This window comes from Bombus bifarius, unplaced genomic scaffold (assembly GCF_011952205.1).
Source record: "Bombus bifarius isolate JDL3187 unplaced genomic scaffold, Bbif_JDL3187 scf7180000008047, whole genome shotgun sequence".
NCBI classification, from domain to species: domain Eukaryota; kingdom Metazoa; phylum Arthropoda; class Insecta; order Hymenoptera; family Apidae; genus Bombus; species Bombus bifarius.
The window spans coordinates 1,707,381-1,728,993 of record NW_022884413.1 but is presented as its reverse complement, the minus strand read 5'-3'; the positions used below and the strand labels follow the sequence as shown (position 1 = coordinate 1,728,993).

Sequence of the window (21,613 nt, the reverse complement as noted above, 5' to 3'; positions counted from 1 at the left end):
TAGCTCGAAATAAAGTTTCACGTTTAACGGGGAACGGTACCAGGTGCAAACTAGCGACTTTAACGAGTCTCTGCACTACGATAAAGCTCGAAAAGTTGCTTTCTTCTCTTTATGGCTTAATTTACAATTGCTTTATTATACCGGGTGGTACGCATTGGATGAAAGCCATTAATTTTCCCAGTAATTCTTGTATAAGTAGTTCCTTAATAAAGAAAAGAGTTTAAAAACAATGTATGCATAACAATCGTACTGCAATATTAGAAACTCTTCAGTTAATAAATACAATCCATGATTTGATCGATTTGAAATTAACAATACCATAATATTATAATATTAATATTACTATAATAGTAGTATATACGCAATTAACAGTGGTATAAAATATGAATTAAAATTGGATAAATCAGGTATTGTCTTTTAAATTTGAAGAAAACAATGACAGCGCAATAGACCCTCGTTCAAGTCCGTTTTGTCAGCGTTCGTCGTTTTTTTTTACGATTCTCGGTATCCTGAAATCGCACTATAATTTTGCACGCAGTGTCGCATCATCTGATAATTAAATGATTGGTGGCATCAGAGTCCATTCGTTACACACGCGATGCATTAAGACAGTAATCAGAAATAGAAGGAGCTAGATATTGCTCGATGCGGAAGCGAATAAGTATAGTAGAGCAGTAATAACAAGAAATTTGATAATGTTCTATCATTAAACAAACAGCTCGTGATAATTACAAGATTATATCCATTGATCGTTGGTTTGTGGATATTTGTATATTTACACAAAATAGTGCAAAGGTATGTAAAATATACACTATCCGTATATAAAAGATATACATTTTTTCTAAATTTTGAAACGTGACACTCGTTATAACATTTAGTGAGTGAAACGAATTTCTGCCTAGATTTTTTCAAGCGTATTTATAAAAATATTTATATAATTTATTTTTATTTATATAAGTTATAATAAATAACACTCAACGGCTCATGAGAAAGTTCTATTAAAAATATCGTAGGATTTCATTTCATATTTATCATCTGGTTAATATTAGACCGTTGCATAAACTTCTAATTTCCATTGATAAAACAAATACCTGTTTGCAGACTTTAACTATGCAGCAGGAGTTGTTTTCGTGTTTCTGCAATTTTGAATATAGTATGAATCTCATTTACATTTTTACGAATAAAAGTGTTCGAATTCCATGACTATTTCGTTTTAAGGAGTCATCCTATAAATATCTTACTTCTCAAAACAGAGGTGAAAATTTTGTACCTTTATTTTTTTTTTTTAACAAAAATGTATTACTTCGTTTCGCAAACAACTCGACACTTTGGCTTATAAGCGATACAATATATCTCTTACACCATGCTTATCGACTCATTACCAATATAATTGCAGTGTTCTATAAAAAGTCGAAAGCGATCTAATTCTACCGTAATAATCGTATTTAGTCCTTGCAAAACCAAAAATACTAAAATCTTCCTCCGTAACTTCTCCGCCATTCACCCTCCATAGACTTTCTAATCGAATCATTCGTTCATCTTTCTATAATATTTTACCAAATGTCCTACTGGACAAATTGTAAAATGTAAATAAATAAAAAAAAAATTCGTTCATCTTCATGGTCCAACATCCCAGATCTACTGTCATCAAAATCGGCATGTACCCGTATAATTCGTCATCGTGGTTCGAGAAGTATATCGCAGCAAAGCAAAAGTGCTAGAAGGTAAACAAGCGTAGAAATTATTCCGATAGCGGTTCTGAGAATGCCTATGCAGACCATCGATCGCGAAAGCCAGCCGGCACGCCAGAGATGCCGATGTAGTGACAGAAAAGTCGAAGCTAGATCAGCCTCCTCCGATAGAACAACGTTACCTGTGTAGCTGGTGTTCAACAAAAGAAGAGCGGATTTACGCGTTCTCCGGAATTCGCGACACCGATCGTTACTTCGTTGCACTTGTGTGTATCATAGGCCAGGCGTAGCGCGCTGCTTCTCGCCTCTCACGTGTTGGCGCGTTTTAATGACATGCAATTTTGCAACGTAGCTCTCTGCCTGGAGTCCTTGGCGCTGGAAACTATATAAACGGACCGCTTATAATTGGCTAGGCTAGCTGGGAGATTTTTAACCAAAGTACGCCATGTCGTTCCACACCGTTCGTGCAGTTGTCATCGCGTTATGCGCTATCGCTATCGTCGCTGGGGATTATCAGCTCCGTAAGTTCACGTTTAGGATCGTTCTATTAATCTTCTGATCATATTCAGAATTCTCACTCACTTCTGGTTCATTGTTTATTTTCGTATTCGGTTGTTTGCGTATTATGGTTGTTTGAGGTAGTCAGGATTTCTGCGGAAGCGCGAGTGAAAGACACCGAAGTAAGTTGGGCTTCAAGACGCTTTATTTTCTCTGTTAGTTCTTTTTCCGTTGGGGTGGTAAGTTAGAGTTTCGAGCTTCCTCTTCGGAAGATTGATGACGGCCCTAGTAAAAGCGCGAGAGTGGTAATGATGGGTTGTAGGGGTAAGTTTTCCTTCTCCGAAAGCTTTTATTCTATTTGATTATACCGTATTCCTTGATTATACCGTAAAGTTTCCTTGCTAGTTAAATCGTATTCGCAATTATTACTATAGTTCTTTCTAACGCTAATTAAGAGCTAATTAAAATAAACTTCATTCGAGTGGACAAAATTTCCCAGTCCAAAATTTACGTAGGAAGAAATTATCATAGGAAAATTGTTATAATTTTGGGATTGGACGGTGTAATATCTCGGTGTAATGTATCATTGCAATATAAATTTACATAAATTGGATGTAAAATCGTAATTATTCGCGATAATCGACGCGCGAAATAGGTTTGTTTTTACCTCGAATTACAAGTAAAAGTTTCCTTTGTTTGTTCCGTAGAACTAGTGAGTTAGAAAGTTAACGTGGGTCGTTTCAGCGTGTTAGTTAGTTGAATTTTAGCGATATCTGAAAACTGCCGTTCACTGTGTTTATTCGTTTTCCCTTATGAATCGCGGAATAACACGAATGGTTTTTCGTTTAACGAGTACTAATGTCATATTAATTAGGCAACTATGGTTACAAATGACCATGATACGTAAGTTTAACTCATGAAATAAAATTTTATTATAGAGCATTGTACTAAGGAGGAGATGCTTTAAATATTTGCTTATAATCGTTGAAATTTTCTCTCTCAAGATATCCCTAGTGTAAATGTTATTTTTCCAGAAAGACGATTGCAAAATAATTTTATCTTTTTGCTTAAACACTTGGAATAATAAATTAGTAATAAAAATTTGATAAATGGTCGAACGTTTTACGTCTCATTAAAAGAATGTTTCGATAGTTACAAAAATCTCTGGCATAATATTTAACAAATTAAACACGAGCGATTCTTTTTTATTTTAAAGTTAATTTGAAATATATTAGGAGATGGGCAGTGCGTATTTCCAATAATATAACAGAACGTATCTCAATTATTTGGAAATTACATATGTCGAAAATTGTTTCTCATTATTGCGTTTAATTTAATTTCAAGTCTTTTCTATCAATGAGTAATTTGTATTTATTTTATTCCTCAGCTGCAACCGTGAAAACCTGCAAAAGAGATTCCGATGACTTTTCATCTTGTTTGAGGCTAGCCATACAAGAAGCATGGCCCACGTTCGTTTCAGGTAATATAATTATCTCTAGCTTACATCTCTGTCATTTTCACGAAGGTAGATCAATTGATAAATTTATTCATCGAGTTGTTTTCATACGCGTCACAATCCAATAATTACGAGTACTTTTTTGCTTAAACTTATCTCGAATTCGTCCTTGCAACGATTGATTTTTCCATTTCTCTCTTGGATCGCATTAAAGCGAGAAGGATTACATAACGCTGCGTAATTTCAAAGACTACGTTAGGCTTTTTACCGAATATAATACCATTAAGATAATAGAGGTTGATTCGTTTAATTTTTTATTCACGAGTTACGATTAATTTTTGCAAACTTCGCAACAGGATTGCCAGAGTTCGACATACCCGTTTTGGATCCTTATTACACCGAGTCTCATTCCATGGAATTCGAAAATGGCCAGCAGGGTGGAAAAATGCTTGCCACGGACATTCGAACATACGGTCTTGCCAAAGCACGTTTCTTATCTGTGAAACCGGAGATGGTAGACGATCTCTTCCGCTTGGAAATCGACGTTGAGATACCAAAGATTTTAATCGATGGCAACTACAAAGCCGAAGGTTACCTGGCATCTTTTAGAGTGGGTGGAAAAGGTATACTAATTAATACAACAGACTTTAATATCTTCTTTGGATTTTACGATATAAAGGCAGAATTACGCTGTTTCACGCGACTATTTCGTTACTATTTCTTACAGCGTAACAAGACAATAGGATTTAAAATAATTCGTACCACGTTTCTCATATTTGCATCTAACAGGTTTCTTCAACATTAGCATGGAGGACCTCAGAGTCACATGGGACATCTCCGGTCACGTAGTAAACGACATATGGGTTGTGGAACACTTCAAACTATCGCCTACAGTTGGAGATATGAAGATCTGGTTCAGTGATCTCTTCAATGGAAACAACGAACTGAGTAAGTATATTAGACCATCGTTATTAATAATTATAGCGAATAAATTGATTTGTTACGTTAAATAAAAATACTGTGGAAAATAATGTGGATGACACGATCATTATACGATTGCGACAAAAAAGCACGATTACTAATAGAACTAAGTACCATGGTAGGTACAATTTGCTGTTTACTTAAGGTAACTGCCTTAAATCGACAGGAACTTTCATTAGTTGAACGACGTTGTCTCGACATTCCATCATTGCATAATGTTACGTTGCCATAAGTACATGTACACCGGGACTCGAGTTTCAAGAGAATCCTGTGCCGCTTAATTAGCATAGAATCGCTATATCTTGCTGTTATTTACTGCTTATTCTAGTACTTTTGCCTCTGCGGACTTCATTCGCTTTTTCTTACGATATCGTCGGATTGTTACGTGACCATCGACTTTGGATGAGCATCGAATGTACAGCTTTGTGTCTCGCTGTAGCGCACATATTTACGTTATTACATCGTTGTTTAATCTTTTATGTCGAGGTAGTAAGGGCGTGTTGGGTGTTATTAAAGTACTCCGGTGTTTAACTTCGACGATGTTTATTTCGATTTCGAATGCGCGTCATTTTAGATCGTAACATGACGCACATCGAGCTCGAGCGATGAGGATACAGAATTTTTTTTGTTTATTTAGTTGTTTACATTCACAATTTGTCCGATTTGGACATTTGGTAGAATGATACAGAATTGACACAGACTTGATACAGAATCGATAGAAACTCGGTACGAATTAGCTGTGACTATCTGTCCGATTGACTAACCGTACTGATTGACTACCAACGACTACCGTCAGCTACCGTCAACGACAATGAACGACTATGATGGATTGTCCCTAGCTTTCCCTCGTTTTCCCTTTTATAAGGTCTCCTCGGAAGAGAGAGTTTTTTCCGAGGTGGGAATGGAAAGCAATAAAACGATAAATTTTCTTTTCGAAGGCCCATGGGTTTTTTAGTAAATCCCAGGATTTATACTTTTACGACGTCCTGTCGTCGGACGTTGTTTCACGGGCCATGTGGCCAACACATGTACTTCAATTCTGGATCTTTCTCTACGGCCACGAGCCGCTACAGTGTATTGGATTACGATGTAATTGTTTAAATAATTTTGTATTTTCTCAAAACAATGAGATTCTTGTTTTGGTAGCGAATGGAATTTATGCGGCAGTTTAGTGCGATTTATTCATCCGATGATGATGTCACGTAAAGTTGGTACTTGGGTGGTAGTAAGAAGGCTGAGTCGTAACCCAACTACTTATTTTCCTTTATAAAACTTTATTATAAATGTTAACACTTACAAAATAACACCGAACCGGAGAATAGGGGATATTTGTAACTAGAAGAGGAACAAGAACTGCTCGAGCTGGGTGAAGTCTCGGTTTATATACGTTTTGGTTTTAGAATGTTGAGGGGCTGGGTGTAGGTTATGATGTGGAAAAGTGTCCGAAGGTCGGGGGTCCATATCCTATCTCTGATGTGGACTAAGGTGGGTCACAGCCTTGGTGTATGCTATGATGATAAGGTGGTGATGTGTCCAAAAGTGTCCGAAGGTCGGCGGTCAATGTCTTATCACTGATGTAGATTGAGATGTGATTGATGTCACAATGGCATGTTAATGGCTGTGTCAAGTAACTACATTTATATTTAACATTTGTCGTTTGACAATGACTGTTGATTAATTTTCTTCTTCAGAGAATAGCCTTTAGCCTCTTTGTCTATGTAATTGTTGTAGATTTATCAGCATGAAAGTTAGCTTCTAATTGCTTCTTATAAAATGATTATAATGTATAAATCGATACAATATTCTATTCTTCAAAAGAGTCATTTTTTTTTTATTTATTAAAATTTACAATCAATTCTCGCATTGAGAATTTTCAGTAATTTTTTCTGGCGTGGCGCAGTGACATGGCTAATTATTTATAATAAGTTATAATTATTTATAATAACTTATTATAGATAAGTATAATTTATAAGTAAGTATTATAAATAAGTAAATATTACTTAATTTAGATAACTAATTGAATCTAGCGTTTAGGTCTAGCGGGTAGTGCCTCTTCAGCCAGCGGATCTGGTCCGACGTATCGAGTAGTCCAGTGATTAGGGGGTTTCGATGTTTGTCGACTCTTTTGCTATATCTGTCGCTATAGTTTGCTATTTCCTCTTTGACTGTTGGTATCTCGAGGTCGCGATGTATTAGTTCGTTGGTGACATACCAGGGTGCATTTATAATGGATCTTAGCGTTTTCGATTGGAAGCATTGAAGTATTTTAATGTTGGAATTACTTGCTGTTCCCCATAGTTGGATTCCGTAGGTCCAGACAGCTAAAAGAGTCATGACAAGATTTGACTATCTTCAGTTTCTATTTAAGCAATCGCTAAATAAAATAAGGCATTTAGAACAATTCCTATAAGAACTTTAACAAGGCTGCAATAATACGATTTTTATAAGTTCGACAAAGAAGATACATTACAAAGCATATTAGGTGAAGTAAAAAGTTCTGAGCGCTTTTTCGCTTTATTTCGACGATGAAATTAACATAGTCAAGATTATTCGATTTAGATTAAATATGCGCCGTTTTGTTCGATTACTTTTGTCCATTTTGAAGGCAATTTCATAATTCCGCGGTTGAAGAAGTCCTCGTCCCTATTGGTAAAAAACTTGACCAGCTCATTTTCACAAGCCTCTCTTGAGGCCAGTTTTGTACCATCAAGAAAATTTTGCAAAAACTTAAAAAGGTGATAATCGCTTGGTGCCAGGTCTGGACTGTACGGCGGATGCGATAGAACCTCCCAGCCAAGCTCTCGGAGCTTCTGACGCGTCGTTAAAGATGTGTGCGGCCTGGCGTTGTCTTGATGGAACACAACACCTTTCCTATTGGCCAATTCTGGCCGCTTCTGGTCGATCGCCTGCTTCAGTCTGGTCAGTTGTTGACAATAGAGGTCCGAATTAAGTGTTTGCCCCGATGGGAGCAGCTCATAATGGATGATTCCCTTCCAATCCCACCAAACACACAATAAAACCTTCTTGGCCGTTAATCCACGCTTGGCGATCGTTTGGGCCGGCCCACCGCGATTGGACCACGATCTTTTTCGGCTGTTGTTCTCGTATGTGACCCATTTTTCATCGCCAGTCACCATCCGCTTCAAAAATGGGTCGATTTCGTTACGTCTCAACAAAGAATCGCAGGCATCAATTCGGTCCAAAAGGTTCTTTTGCGTCAATTCATGTGGCACCCATACGTCGAGCTTCTTCTTGAGACCAGCCTTATGCAAATGGTTCCAAACGGTTTTCTGGCTAATCTTCAGTTCCTGGGCAATGGAATAAGTGCTCACATGCCGGTCCGACTCGACGATTTCCATGATTTTATCCACATTTTCGACGATTGGCCTACCAGAGCGTGCCTCATCTTCGACGTCCATATTACCAGAACGGAATCGTTGGAACCACCGCTTTGCTGTTGCATTCGATACTGTACTGGGTCCATAAACAGCACAAATTTTTTTGGCCGCCTGCTCCGCCTTTTCACCTTGGTCGTAGTGGTACTGAAGAATGTATCGAATTTTCTCTTTTTTTATCTCCATTTTCGAACGCTGTAACACACAACTGGCTTCACCGAACACAAAACTGACAAAGAACCTTTTTGATGCGTAATATCACCTTGAAATCGGTGTATACTATGACTCGATGCGATGTGCACATCGTGAGATATGGCTCACTAAAGACATCTAGCGAAAAACGCTCAGAACTTTTTACTTAACCTAATATCTTTCTGTGCACTTTTTTGATTCCGAATTTTTCTTAGTTATTATTTTGATTACGAATAACAAAATAAACAATTCTGTTTTCAGACCGAGCTGCTCTCGTCTTCATCAACGAATACTGGCCTCTAATATACCGAGCAATATTGCCAAAATTGACAGAATCTTGGGACACGTATCTGACCGAATTCACCAATCGTTTCTTCTCGAAGATACCTTTCTCAACTGTGTTTCCTTGAGTCACGTCAGAACTATAGCAATAAAATAATTGTAAAAAAAAGGAAAAAGCATAGATCTAAGAAGGAAGAAAGAAATTTGAAGAAAATTGAAGAATGGAACCTGGATAGATTTTTCGATGGAGTTAAACGTGGATTGAAATGGGAGAAAGGGACGCAGAACTGATTGAATTATATAAACGACGTAAGACGAATAATTTTATGGACATTTTGTAAGATTTATTTGATACACAAATTGTATGGGTTTCGAGGATCCTTTTTTAATTACCGAAGACACAGCTGCTAACAAAGCGGTGATTATACACATGGATTGTTAACTAGTGTTGTTATTGGATGAAGCATCATGTAAGATATAAATAAACGCGATGTCGAGTGTTAATCGAGGTAACTTTAATTCGATAATTCCTCATCATTTCGGTTTGATGAATTAATTTAATTCGACTAATTTAATCAATCAGGATAAGTAGGCAGATGCCTGGTAGAAAGTTATAAACAGATTACAGAGTGTCAAGGCTGATCGTACACGTTCGTAAAAAGTTAAGAGTAAATTAAAAAAATACACAAAAATATCTTTACAAAAGTTGTTTGCTATTCTGGAATTGTTACAATACTTCACAGACCTATGTTAAACAATTTTTATTTATTCAATTTGTCGAGCATGGCAAACCGTTAATTCTTTTGTTTTTTCGACATCTCTCGTATAATGAATTATTTAATCACTCATCGTTGGATTAAGCGATCAAAATTCAAATACAGGTGCAAGATACCGTAATCACAAAATTAATTAGAAAAAAAAAGCGAAGAGCATAGGTACGTTCGAGTCGATATATTTGCACAGATTCTTGTAAACATCCGTCTACGTATTTTTAAAATGCAAAGTACATGTAAATTATAGAGAAACGTATTCACAATGTTGTAAGCATAGAAATCTTGTAATACAAAACGATTGTACTTTGCAAAACGATTCTCCTCCTGTCATTTTTATTGCATGAGTGATCATTGCGTACAATATTATCGGGTCAAGGGTAAATAGTTGATAAAAAAACAAACCTACGCTTTTATAAATATATACAATATACATATATTTTGTTGCCTTCTCTACAATAAATTCAACCTTATACTATCAGTTGCACTGAAACGAATTACACTAAACGTCGTAACAATACTGTTCCTTGTTTATCTTGTTCTACTCGAAGTTATTAACCCGAAGTTATTATTAAGTTACTCGTTACTGTATCGTAACCCTCGGTGAAACGCACTAATCTGGACTATTTGTCGTTTTCTTAGATTTTTTTTTTTTTTTTTTGTTTCTTAATCGTATCTTTCCTTTTTCCGAGAAAAAATGCGAAATTCAAGGCAGTAGGAAAACTTCGACTGGCACGTGACGTAACAATTGATTAACGATTCCAGCGAAGAGTACGGACAGCTTCCTTTTCAACTGCGGCTCCATCACTTTTAAAACTTCCTGTCCGTTTTCACGGAGGAACAGGTTGGTTGCCTCGGCTGTAATCATAGTCAAATTTGTACAAATTATACTTTTAGTCATCGGTTGTTAGCGACATGACGTAGCATTCTGCTAGTAGTGTTCTAGGTAAAGTTTTACAATTGTTATCCGTCTAGGAGATGTTCTTAGAAATCGTTGTATCAAAATTTAATTCAAGTTATTTAAGAAACTCAGGGAAATGGATATGATTAAGTAGTACGGAAGACTAAGAGCTAACGATATAAGAGGAACAAAAATATAAATATCTATATTTATAAAACCATTCTATTTTCAACGAGACACTTACTAAGGATTCGATTGTTATTAAAAATCTTTCGGACCCTCATATTCACATTCTTCACTTCCAGAACAACGTCAAGGTTATCCACGTTAAGGTACGTTTTTCCATCCTTTTCTTTCGTCGAAACGGTGCCTTTGACCAGAGCTCTGACATCGTCAAACCGAGCGTGGAACGTTCCATTGCCACTGGCTGGTAAGATAATTAACACTCCTGAACTGACATATTAAACCAAAATGAATGACAATATCGCTGAAAGTTGAAAGTTAAAAGAAATTTTTTTTTTTGTTTCTATTTCGTTGAACATTTTAATGTAAATTGTTAATATTCCATTTCGTCTTTTCTTACGTACAATTGCCATACCATGTTTTATGTATGAACGTAAGAAGAAGTTAATAAAGTAAACGGTTAGAGAGCAGAATCTAAATAGAGCAGAAGCGTTTGCAGATCGTGAACCTGGAATAATGCGCGTCCAAAATGAGGGCTGGCATTCGTACAATGGCTTCGAAGGGTGAGCCGAGTTTGATGTCTTCCACGGTATAGTTGCTCGCTCCCTTTACGAACAGTTCACGCAGTTGAACCTTGTAACCGTTTGTACCACCTGTCAGGGAGAGAGTCAGCTCGTCCATCTGTCAGAATACGCGGAGTCGTAGCAGATACGTGGGATAACCAGTAGTAAACGGGTGAATATTAAAATTTACTAAATTCCCTGTCATATTTTAATTTTCATTGCTGTAAGTCGAAAGCCATGACCATGAGAATTTATATCCCTTTGATCTCTGATTCCAGTTGTATTAGATTGGCATGAAAAGTCTGTAGATCAATTGTCCCTGGACATTTTTAACATCTTTTTTCCATACATTTCTAAGTATCTTAACGTAATTGACTAAAATGAGAAAATTTGCATGTCTGATGTAAATATTAGGTCGCCCCAATAGTTTCTTTCGTTTCATAAGCGAAATAATAGATGTACAATATTTTTTATTTTATATCATTTTATGGATTTATGTACGATCCCTTTTGTGGCAATAGAATAAAATGGATCAAACATAATTCAATAAAATAACAAAAAACAAAAAATGTTGTGTATGGACTACCTCCTTAGAAACTTTTGGGGCAACCTAATATTTACATCAGAAATGTATGGAAAAAAGATTTGAAAAATGTCCAGAGAGAATTAATCGATACGCAATTGATAACAAAATATCAAAATTTTCTAATATTGATCGTTAGACGGTGCTGCATAGTTCTCTTGCGTTAGGTTTCAATGTTTCCTAATGCATCGATAATATTAGTATAAAGATCGAAAATTCGTTATTTTTTACTATACTATTATAATCCCAAGCATACGAGAGATTTTTAATTAAAAGGTTTCCCAATTGTATTATACTTTTCGTTCGTAGGTTCTTTCAAACTGCAAAATTCACGATTTTAACCTGTTACTTGAATTGCAAACAGCGATCAAAATTACAAGTGGTATAATTTAACGAAAAACGACTATTCTAATGACACATTTGCATGGAAATTTGGCTGGACGTGACGTTGCTAATAAAATTTGAAATACTTATTGGAACCGAACGAAGGATCACTGTGCGCGATTCTGTTAACGAAACAGGAAACATTAACTTTTAATGTATCAGGAGACTATTGAAAGCGGTGAGAACTTACGCGAAATGGTTCGACGGAAGGCAGCTCGATTTCCGGTATTCCGACACTCAAATACGGTCTCAAATGGTGTAACGCATCGATCAAACATGTTTTCAGTTTTGGATCGCTTCTCGAACACTGTTTCACGTATTCGGCTGTAAATAAAGAGAAATTCATTAAACCATTAAATCGACGAGTTATAAGAAATATTTTATGTGCGAATAAATAGTTTTCTTGAAATTGCTGATAGAAAGTTTTAACGAGTTGTGGCAATTGAACGAACGCAAAAAGAAAGAGGATTAAAACGAAAAAATTAGAAAAACTCGTTGAATCGATAATTATAATCAGAGAATGAAAGGGAAATTAACAATTCGCGATCAAAGACGGTAACAAGCGGAAACGCCGTGTCTTTTACACGAAAAGATAGTTGCCAGGCAACTTGTTAGTTTCAACCGCACATTGTGAAATTCAAATGAAATTTCTGAGGGATATTCGCACGAGTGACCTCTTTACTTCGCGTAGTGCATTTATGTAACGTTTACTTCTATCGCTCTAGCCTCGGCAAAAATCTACAACCACCTACTCGTAGCTAGAAAAGTAGAAATTCCTATCTAAAACGGTAAGGCCACCGTCGTCACAGTTATCGATCATGCACGCATTTCTGTAACATTTAACTCCACTATTATGAATAAAACATCAGTATCCACCTACCTTTATGTAAAAAGAAAAAAAAAATTAAAAAATAGGAATTTCTACGTAAAAAAGAAAAACAAGGGAAAAGGTCCATCCTCGTCGACAATTTAACTGCATTTATGCAACATATACATTACTTCCACCATTCTAGAGCCAAACAAAAATCGACCTATTCGTTTTCTACCTTAAGGAAAGAACAGAGAATCAGCTCCATCCTCGTCGATGTCCTAAATTAAAAAAACTAAAGTTCCTGAAAGTGATCAACCTGCCGTCGATTCGTCGCCGATACGATTAGCAAAACCGACCAAAATTGATCAAGAATGTAATTGAAAGAAATCTCCGATGCACCGTATCGCATCTACCTTATCGGACTTTCACTCGGTTTTCTACAAATTTGGCTCTAAACCTTCAGCTCGCTTGAATCGGCAAGCAAACCCATTGTCGTGCAAGAGGTCTAGCAGTCGAAAAACCTCAATTACTCACGATTCGAGTCGATGGAGAGAGTGGTGACACCAGTTACGACTAGTAGAAAACACAACGTCACGATGTTCATTGTGCTCATCCTGACAGCTTCTTTCAACGCGAGTTTCAAAGAGGAAAAAGGTTTTCAACGTCGTTAAAGAGCTTTCGTGGGCTCGGTCGTTCGGCAAAGAGGATTCACCAGGTATAGAAGCTGCTGACAGACACCGACACTTTCGACGAGCGAACTGAAAATCCCGGGTCCTGGTCAAACGGCACCGCTAGACTTCTACCGACTATGCAAGAGGGCATTGACAGATCGTAACTGCACTCGGATACTTTCACTGCTGTGCAACATGCACCTGCGCCTTCTTCGTCTGGGAAGAGAGACGAGTCTCTAGGCTAGGCCATGTTAGACCTAGTCGAAAGTATATACCCCAGATACTCTTCGATCTTTTCCAATCTTGCCGCGCTCTCAGCAGGACTGGAAAGTTGCTTCGCGAAATGTTCCAACTGCGTCCTGTTCACGCGTCTCTATTTTTATACCAATGGCGCTTGATATTGATTTTTTCCCCTTTTTTTAAGCTTTCCCTCGTCTCAACTCGTTTACGTAGGAGGATACTCTGGGATTTCTTGCAATATTAAATTATTGTTTGACGATGTTTGTTGTTTGCAGAGTTTCGCGAAATTTTTATTTATTTTACAAATGTGAGAAGAACGAAACTCTTTAGGCGTTATTTTTATTATCGATTCGGACGTAGCTGATATTAAGGTTAAAACAGAAACATTCGATTATCGGCCAATTTACTTTTGTTTTATCCTCAATTTAGTTACTTAGTTTAGTAGTTTAATTTAGTTTTGTCTCGCGTGCCTTTTCTACGGACGAGTACTTAATTTTCAAATTTAAAATCGATCGTGGTCGATCCTCGTATTATCAAAATTATTTCTTTGCATGATTTTACCATTGTATAAGCTTTTGTCTTAAGGTAACAAGAAAAGAGAAGCTAACATAACGAACTCACTTTACAATTAGTTATTAATGGAAATCGCGGATTTCTAAATGCAATGCAGGTATCTGATATAGAAGATGATACAACGGAATGAAAGATTGATTGTTATAATATGACGTTCCTGATAATGCTGGCAGACAATTTGCATTAATTTGTAATCATGCTTGTTGTATTTTGTAATCAGATTCTCGGTAGACTGAACGCTCGGTATGGATTCATATAAGAACGTATATTTACCTTCGATTTCGCTCCTGTTTTGATGTGCAATGAATGCGAAGAGATGTACATGTTGAACGAACGAAAAGTAACGTTTTAGCGAAAGCTAGAAATTGTTATTCAAATTATTTTTATCGCAAGTCCAAAGTCATATACTTTGTCTTATAAAGTTTGAACAATTTTTCACACGTACGACGTCGAATTATCCGTGAACGTTCGTGGTCAGGTTTTACTCGATTGTATGCATGGTGGTCTTCAGGAAGGTGCAAGGAAAATTCAAAATCGTTTAACATTAAATAATTCGATTAAAGGCGATTTTTTTTTAAAGAAAACACTTCTTTAAATAAAAAAGAACTATTTCGTTTTCTGTAAAAGAATTCTCAAGTTCAAAATCGTCCATATCATTGCAGTATCTTCATATTCGCTCTTGAGACTGTTCCATCACGTCTAATAAAAGAAACTTTCTTTTTCTTTTTGAATTTACGAAATCCGAATTTGTATCAAACTGATACAAATAAAATTGAAAATTATAATGGATATCGCAAAGTAAGTTGCAACAAATGCTACAAATAATATACCTAACGCTGCGGTGCGTATATTCAGTCTTTAGAGTTATACTTCGAAGGCGATAGTCTCACATTTATTTAATTTCGAAAATAGGATCCTTTTTAAGTCGGTTATTTTCGAAATTTTGTTGCTACATCTCGTATAACGCGGATACATTATGTAAGGAACTTTCGCTTACTAAAGAGCTTACGTATTTTCTCACGTATGATACAAAAGGAGTCGCGATTAATTAAAAATCAAGTTAGTTTGCAATCTCTACATCATCCGTACATTCACGCGTTAGTAGACTCAATATTATTCGCGTCTATCCGTTCTTTCTATTTGATTCCGTTCTCACTATTTATCCGCCGTTTCTCGCACCTATTTCTTCGTTCTAATCTCTCATTAATACTTATTCGTTCTAATCTCTCGCTTTCTATTTATACATACCGAATATTTCACAATGCTAATACCGGTTACTTCGATAATATCGTTTATCGTTTGTAGGAGTAACGGTATTTAACGTTATATTTTACATTTTATAACGTTACCTTAAATAAAATATTTTCTTAACGAAAATTGAAAATAACGTAAAGATCATTCGCGCGTTATTAACAACTATCGATAAAGGAAAGTGACTAGTTTCCCTGGAGTCGTGTTAGTAACGTTTTATTATGAATGCAAAACAGATTTGAAATCTCGGAGAAAATTTTTACAATACTTAACGGGCAGTCCAGAAACGTTCAAACTTTATTTAGAAAATTTTCATTTCGCGCAGATGTTTTGCCACAAATTGTTACTCTTGCGTGTCACACGTTAACAGCACTTAACATTTACCACGAGCTCCATTGAATCTTGTTTCGATCAAGTGTCCCTATATATATTTATCTATGTTCTTTTCACTTTCAAATCGAACTTCTTTCAAAATGAAGCATAGTTCGTGAAACGTTGCATAAATCGACGACTTCGCCACTAGAAGTTTAATAAGAAGACAATTTTAGTCTTAAATATCAAAGATGTCTTACGTTAGCTAGCAGCCTGTTTACAAAACAACTCCTTCTTCGTCGCTAGATCTAATTCTCTCCATTTACGCCATCGTTCAAGGATGTTGAAAATCCTTCAGAAAATTGTGATTGTACCAGTCATGTCACCATCCACGAACAAAAAAATACACGTTCGCTAGATTGCGAGAAAATAGAGCAGCAGAAAGTACAGTGTAAAATATTCCACCGTGGAAGATCGTTCAATTTTTTATTACTTGGTGTCGTTGATAAATGCGAACTGTGCCAGTTCTCGACGCTGGATTGTGTAGGATCGACCGAAAATCTTAGTACAAAAACCCAATACAGTTAACCTTTCTCTCAGATGTATGGTCGAGAGTGAAAGCGTAAGCATCGTTCGCGTTGCTCGGAATTACATTTTTCGTGCGTTTGGTCGCGAACGCGTTGCACCAGCAACACGTTATCGATCGTTGAGATGTCATCGCCGATCCAGATTTTCGTCATATTCATCTCCTTGTTTTGTGCATCATCGATAAGTGCAGACTTTGGTAAGCGAATGGCATTTCAAAGTTGAATTTCTTCCATCCAGACATTTTCGTTTTCTCGAAGCTGGAATCGAAACAGTGCTGTTATTGGTATTGATATGATACGCGGATTCGATGGACCGAAGGATCGATTGGTGATTAGAATCGATCGTATCGCTAGGAATAATTGGAAGAATTAATTGCAGATTGGTTCGATAGTAGCAGTAGCTTTAATTTTTTTCGGTAGTTTATCGTCTTCCTTTTGGGATTACAAGAGCTTCGTTTCTTGCACGATGGTTCTTTATATATGGAATATTGTTGCTTATTTGGCTGAGTAGTATTTTGCTGGTTTTTCTCTTATGAGTAGAGAAAAGAAAAGGAAATGATATTCATGTTTCTGCCAGTGCGAGTAAAATTACGTTGGCCAAGATCGTACAGGCAAAGTGTAAAATCGTAAATGCAGTTTTCGCAATTCTTCATTGTTATTTGCTCGCGATGTTCGTTGTTTCTCTTTACGGGTTTTCACGTAACATCTTGACGAGTTACGCGAGAGAAGGTTTCGAAAAATGCCTCGTTAAAATATTACCACGATATTGAATAACACGACTTTCACCATGGGCCAACCTATTATTATCATCAATGCTTCCATTAAAGTAATAACAAGATTATAAAGTAAAGATAATAAGAACAAAATATTAGTGTATTTAGCGAATCGATAAGAAAGTTTATTGCGATTAAACAATGAGTAATTGATTAAACTAATAACAGTGCGAGTTTTATGGACGAAAACTAAGGCGTCCTCAGGCGATCGATAATATCCTCGATATTTCAAGGTTCTCGATGAAAATGTGGTTTATCAATAAATATTGACAATACATATTGATCCTTTTAGCCGACAATCTCGAAATAATGACAATATACAGAGTGGTTGGTAAACATTTTTTTTTTAATTTATTTATCAAAATTACAATCAATTCTCGCGTTGAGAATTTTCAGTAATTTTTCTGGCGTGGCGCGGTGACATGGCTGATTATTTATAATAAGTTAATACTTATTATAGATAAGTATAATAACATTTTTTTTTAATTTTTTTTTCTAATTTTTCTATCGAGACAACGATCTACAGTGAGATCCGTTATAACGTACCGCACGCGTACCGAACGAAAATTCAAAGTCGATTTTTTCGAAAACAAAGCCTCGAACGAAAAATTGTTATTCTATATTTCCGACTTCTTTTTTCGCGTAGAATCACCCCCTTTCCGCTTGTACCACCAGTTACCAACCACCCTGTATATTGATAGGGCCCTAAGGAATGCAATGAAGCGTAGGCGATGCGAGTGAAATTTTCTCAAATGATTCGGAACAATTGTAAGGAAATTGGGGTGAACGGACGGTCTGTTGCGAAAGAGGAAAACAGCATTTGATATATATTATAATTTCCTTGTGGTATTCGAAGAATAATAAAGCGTACGGAGTGTTTCGATCTATTTTCACGTTGTTTAGAAGAGAATTGCTATTTTTCAGAAGAAATAGAAAAGTATCGGAGAGTACAGCCGATTAATACCTATTTTACAATTATAATACTAATTATTTACATCTGTCACTAACATATTTCTAAATGGTAATTTCGTATTCTCTCAACAGTAATGCCCCCTCCCCCCATCTTGTTGCGTTACTGTTTTTTATTGAAATAATAATTAGAATATTGCACGATATTGATACCACGATAACACTTTATATCTGCTTTTTTTTCTTCTAATTTTCATAATTGCATGTTGCATCAAACACGTTCAAACACGTTGAAACTATTACGAACTAGATTACTGTATACTTAAAATGGTAACATAATTCTATGGTTTTCATGTTTCCAATTTATCTTCTCCTTTTTAGTTCAGGTAATCTAAAACGCCGTATCTAGCTTCATATTTTTTTCTTTTTTTTTTTTCTATTAAGAATTCGAAATCCTACGCGAGGTTTATTTCAGCTGTGCAAGTTTTAATGGATTTCTTCAATTACAGCGTCCTAACAGTACTTTCTTCTTTTAGAGGACTATTTCAAGAATTGTCATCCAAATGTGCCAGGATTCGATGGATGCATACGAGAAGCGTTAAATGCGGTTCGACCTTACTTCAAAACTGGCCTTCCCCAATACAATGTAGTCACCTTTGATCCACTTTTCGCCAAAGAAGTATCAGCGTCACGCGGAAATGACAAATTAGGCTTTACCTTAACGCTAAGGAACGTTACCGAGAGTGGATGGACTAACAGTAAAGTGACGAAATTCGTCAGTGACATACCGAATTACAAGGTAAGCAAAGATGCCTAAGCACTAAAGTCAAGTAGTAGAAAGCATAGTAGTTCCAACTTTCCCTTTTTCGAAATGTTTCCAACATAAGATCTTTATCTTTCTTATTGCAATGGTCTTTAAAGACTCGAAGGCAATCTATCAGCGCTGCTACAGCTGCGAACTAATAAAAATACACACTGGCCGTCTGTAAATCGTTGCAACGAAATTTCAAAGTTTCTGAAAATCGGTTCAAAGTGCGTCTCAACGCGATTCCTCTCTTACAGCGTCGAAACTGTCTATCTCTTTCGTAATACAAACGATAGATACTAACGTAACAATCGCAAAGAGAAAGACGAAGATTTACTGCGATACTAGTTACTAGTAACTATTAATTAAAAAATGCTATTAATTTTTAGATAGTGTACACTCAGAGTTTCCCAGCAAAATTCCTGTCAGGTTGGTATGAGTTTAAAGGGACAGCACTAGGCTCCAGTATAAACAATAAGGGAAAATTCACGTTGGATCTTTGTAAGACAGAGTTTCGATATTACCTTTTTATCTGCGAACGATTTCAGAGTAATTTAACATGCACGAAAAATATAAAATTATCTCGTCTGTCTTGTTCTTAGATGATTACTTTCAAACGACCGTCGTTACCAGAAAACCAGGACAAAAGATTCGAGTCGATGTGGATGTACAACAGATCGGGGATTTGAAGCTTCATATCACAAATTTGCTATCCGGTCATAAAATACTCGAGAATATTCTCGATAAAATAATAAATGGCTCGTGGCAGCCTGGATTTGTGCTTACCAGACGTATAATCAACGAACTCGTTTCGAAAGGGTACACGGAGATTTTTGACGGCTCTTTTCGTAATTTTCCTTTCGACAAAATCATCAAACCGAGACCTACGAGATAACTCTGCGAGGGTTGTGTCACGATTCTTTGTTTAATTCTTTTGTAAAATGTAACTTTCGAGAGATAAAGACGATTGTGATATCGAAGTTGTAACTTTTTAATTTTGGCTCGTTTAATACGAAGAATAGAAATTTATCTAAGTAGCTTCCAAATTATTTTCTTTCTGTTCTATATGTGCTCTATACTGTTCTATGTGTTGGTAAAAATAGTTCATTATGCAGTTTACGTTATCTATTTTTATTTCAAAACTACTTCGCGACTTATGACGCATTTGAACTTTAGATCGAAAAAATTATATTTTACACGAGACTTTTATAAAGAATCATACGTGTTTACAGATTTCGATATAATTTTATTGAAGAAGCTGGTGAATACTTTTGGGCATCACTTGGTACTTCGTATTTTTGGATATTTTGTATTTTTGGTCGACACTTTGGTATTTGCCAGAAATATTTCTTTATCGTTTGATTTTATTTTATACACGTTTTGTAAGAAATTGGAAAGGGGGAAAATGATAAAACATAAGTGAAAAAGAAGGATACGAATCTCATGTGTGAGGCAAAAGAAAGATAATTACAAATCAGCTAGATTCTTTTTAATTCGGAGAATATCGATTACTTATACAAGTGAGATCGATAAGAAGAGATGCGTTTATTATGTAAAAAGCGAGATTCTAATTAGAAGACTGCAAATTCTCTGGACTAAACTAAACGTGGAGAGACATTTTTTCATTTTCTTGAAGAAAGTCTTCATACAAAATGAATCACGAATGACATACTTATACGTTCCGATAAAAAACCAGGATACGGAAATTATAGGTTTCCGTAAACGTTTGATACGTAGAAAATAGCGATTTTAAGAGAAGTAGAAAGGGCTGATTGAATTTTTAAAAGCAAACACAAATTTATAGTTATTTCCTGGTTGTCTCTTACGTATTTTTAGTTACTCCACCTGCTGATCTTTTGTCAGACAATTTTGCAACAGATAATGCAATTAATTCTAGTTATTCCTCTTTTTCAAGTGTTTTTATTTTCTTCGCGGTCTAATGCAAATATTCAGACCTGTTAGTTTCATACGAACGAGAAACTGAATTTTCATCTCTTTATTGGCTATTCATCGAATGAAAAATCCCATCGGTCGATACATCTATTCTACTCGTAACTTCTATTCTTCGATCGTATCTATCGACATGTCCATTGAGTAAGACCACACAATTGGCTTTTTACGATAGCAAATTACGATTCAAGGATTATTCAAGAGCTTCTCGGAAATCGCGAATCTTCTCTTCTTCCGTTCGTACTAACGAACGTAACGAAGCGAATACGAGACTTTCTTCCTCTGTCAGGATAGCTGTTCGCCTTGAGAGGCTGACGGTCTCTGACCTCGCATTCTCATGGTGCGTCGACTCTCATCGGACACTGTCGATAATTTGCGTTAAAAGGAAGACATTAGGTAACAGAGGTACCGACTTTGAAAATGCCCCTGCGAAACGTCGTTGTCTTTTTTTGTAACGAAAAATAAATGGACCATCTTGTACGGTTTCTATCGAACGATCTTCGTGGATTAAAGTTGAATCGTTCTTTAATTCGACGATATGTTTGGAATTGGAAAAACTTGATTTTTTAAAAAACGAAACATTCGATGTAATTTTGTTATTCTTCGTTCTCCTCTTATTTCCAGCCATAGAAATCTCACTGGTTATCTACTTGTAGAATTAATTACGAGTAATTTTACTCTACTCTCAAATTTTCGATTCTTATAGGGGTAGAAGGTACGATAGTCAGGGAAACGCGATTAAACTTCTGAAAAATATCGCTGCTAAAGTATCGCTTCTAAAAGATATCGATGTTTCTAATACGATTTTATTACGAATCGTTAACCTTAAGATTTCAAATATTTTAGATTCGT

General features: G+C 36.0%; 3 protein-coding genes across 3 annotated transcripts; 2 read left to right on the top strand and 1 right to left on the bottom strand.

The window, feature by feature from the left end:
* The first annotated feature begins 2,057 nt into the window (after window positions 1–2,057).
* Window positions 2,058–8,999, top strand: LOC117207884 (circadian clock-controlled protein-like). The gene is made up of 5 exons (XM_033448557.1): window positions 2,058–2,212; window positions 3,577–3,669; window positions 4,002–4,268; window positions 4,435–4,593; window positions 8,475–8,999. Exons 1-5 carry the CDS (start codon window positions 2,137–2,139, stop codon window positions 8,621–8,623), a joined length of 744 nt encoding a protein of 247 aa, XP_033304448.1. The 5' UTR covers window positions 2,058–2,136; the 3' UTR covers window positions 8,624–8,999.
* A 672-nt stretch (window positions 9,000–9,671) lies between these two features.
* On the bottom strand, window positions 9,672–13,324 carry LOC117207883 (protein takeout). Its single transcript, XM_033448556.1, has 5 exons — window positions 13,225–13,324; window positions 12,070–12,203; window positions 10,858–11,030; window positions 10,411–10,619; window positions 9,672–10,123 (listed from the first exon to the last, which is right to left on the bottom strand). Exons 1-5 carry the CDS (start codon window positions 13,301–13,303, stop codon window positions 9,972–9,974), a joined length of 747 nt encoding a protein of 248 aa, XP_033304447.1. The 5' UTR covers window positions 13,304–13,324; the 3' UTR covers window positions 9,672–9,971.
* A 2,678-nt stretch (window positions 13,325–16,002) lies between these two features.
* Window positions 16,003–21,340, top strand: LOC117207885. The gene is made up of 4 exons (XM_033448558.1): window positions 16,003–16,521; window positions 18,543–18,805; window positions 19,201–19,312; window positions 19,414–21,340. Exons 1-4 carry the CDS (start codon window positions 16,449–16,451, stop codon window positions 19,704–19,706), a joined length of 741 nt encoding a protein of 246 aa, XP_033304449.1. The 5' UTR covers window positions 16,003–16,448; the 3' UTR covers window positions 19,707–21,340.
* Window positions 21,341–21,613: the final 273 nt, after the last annotated feature.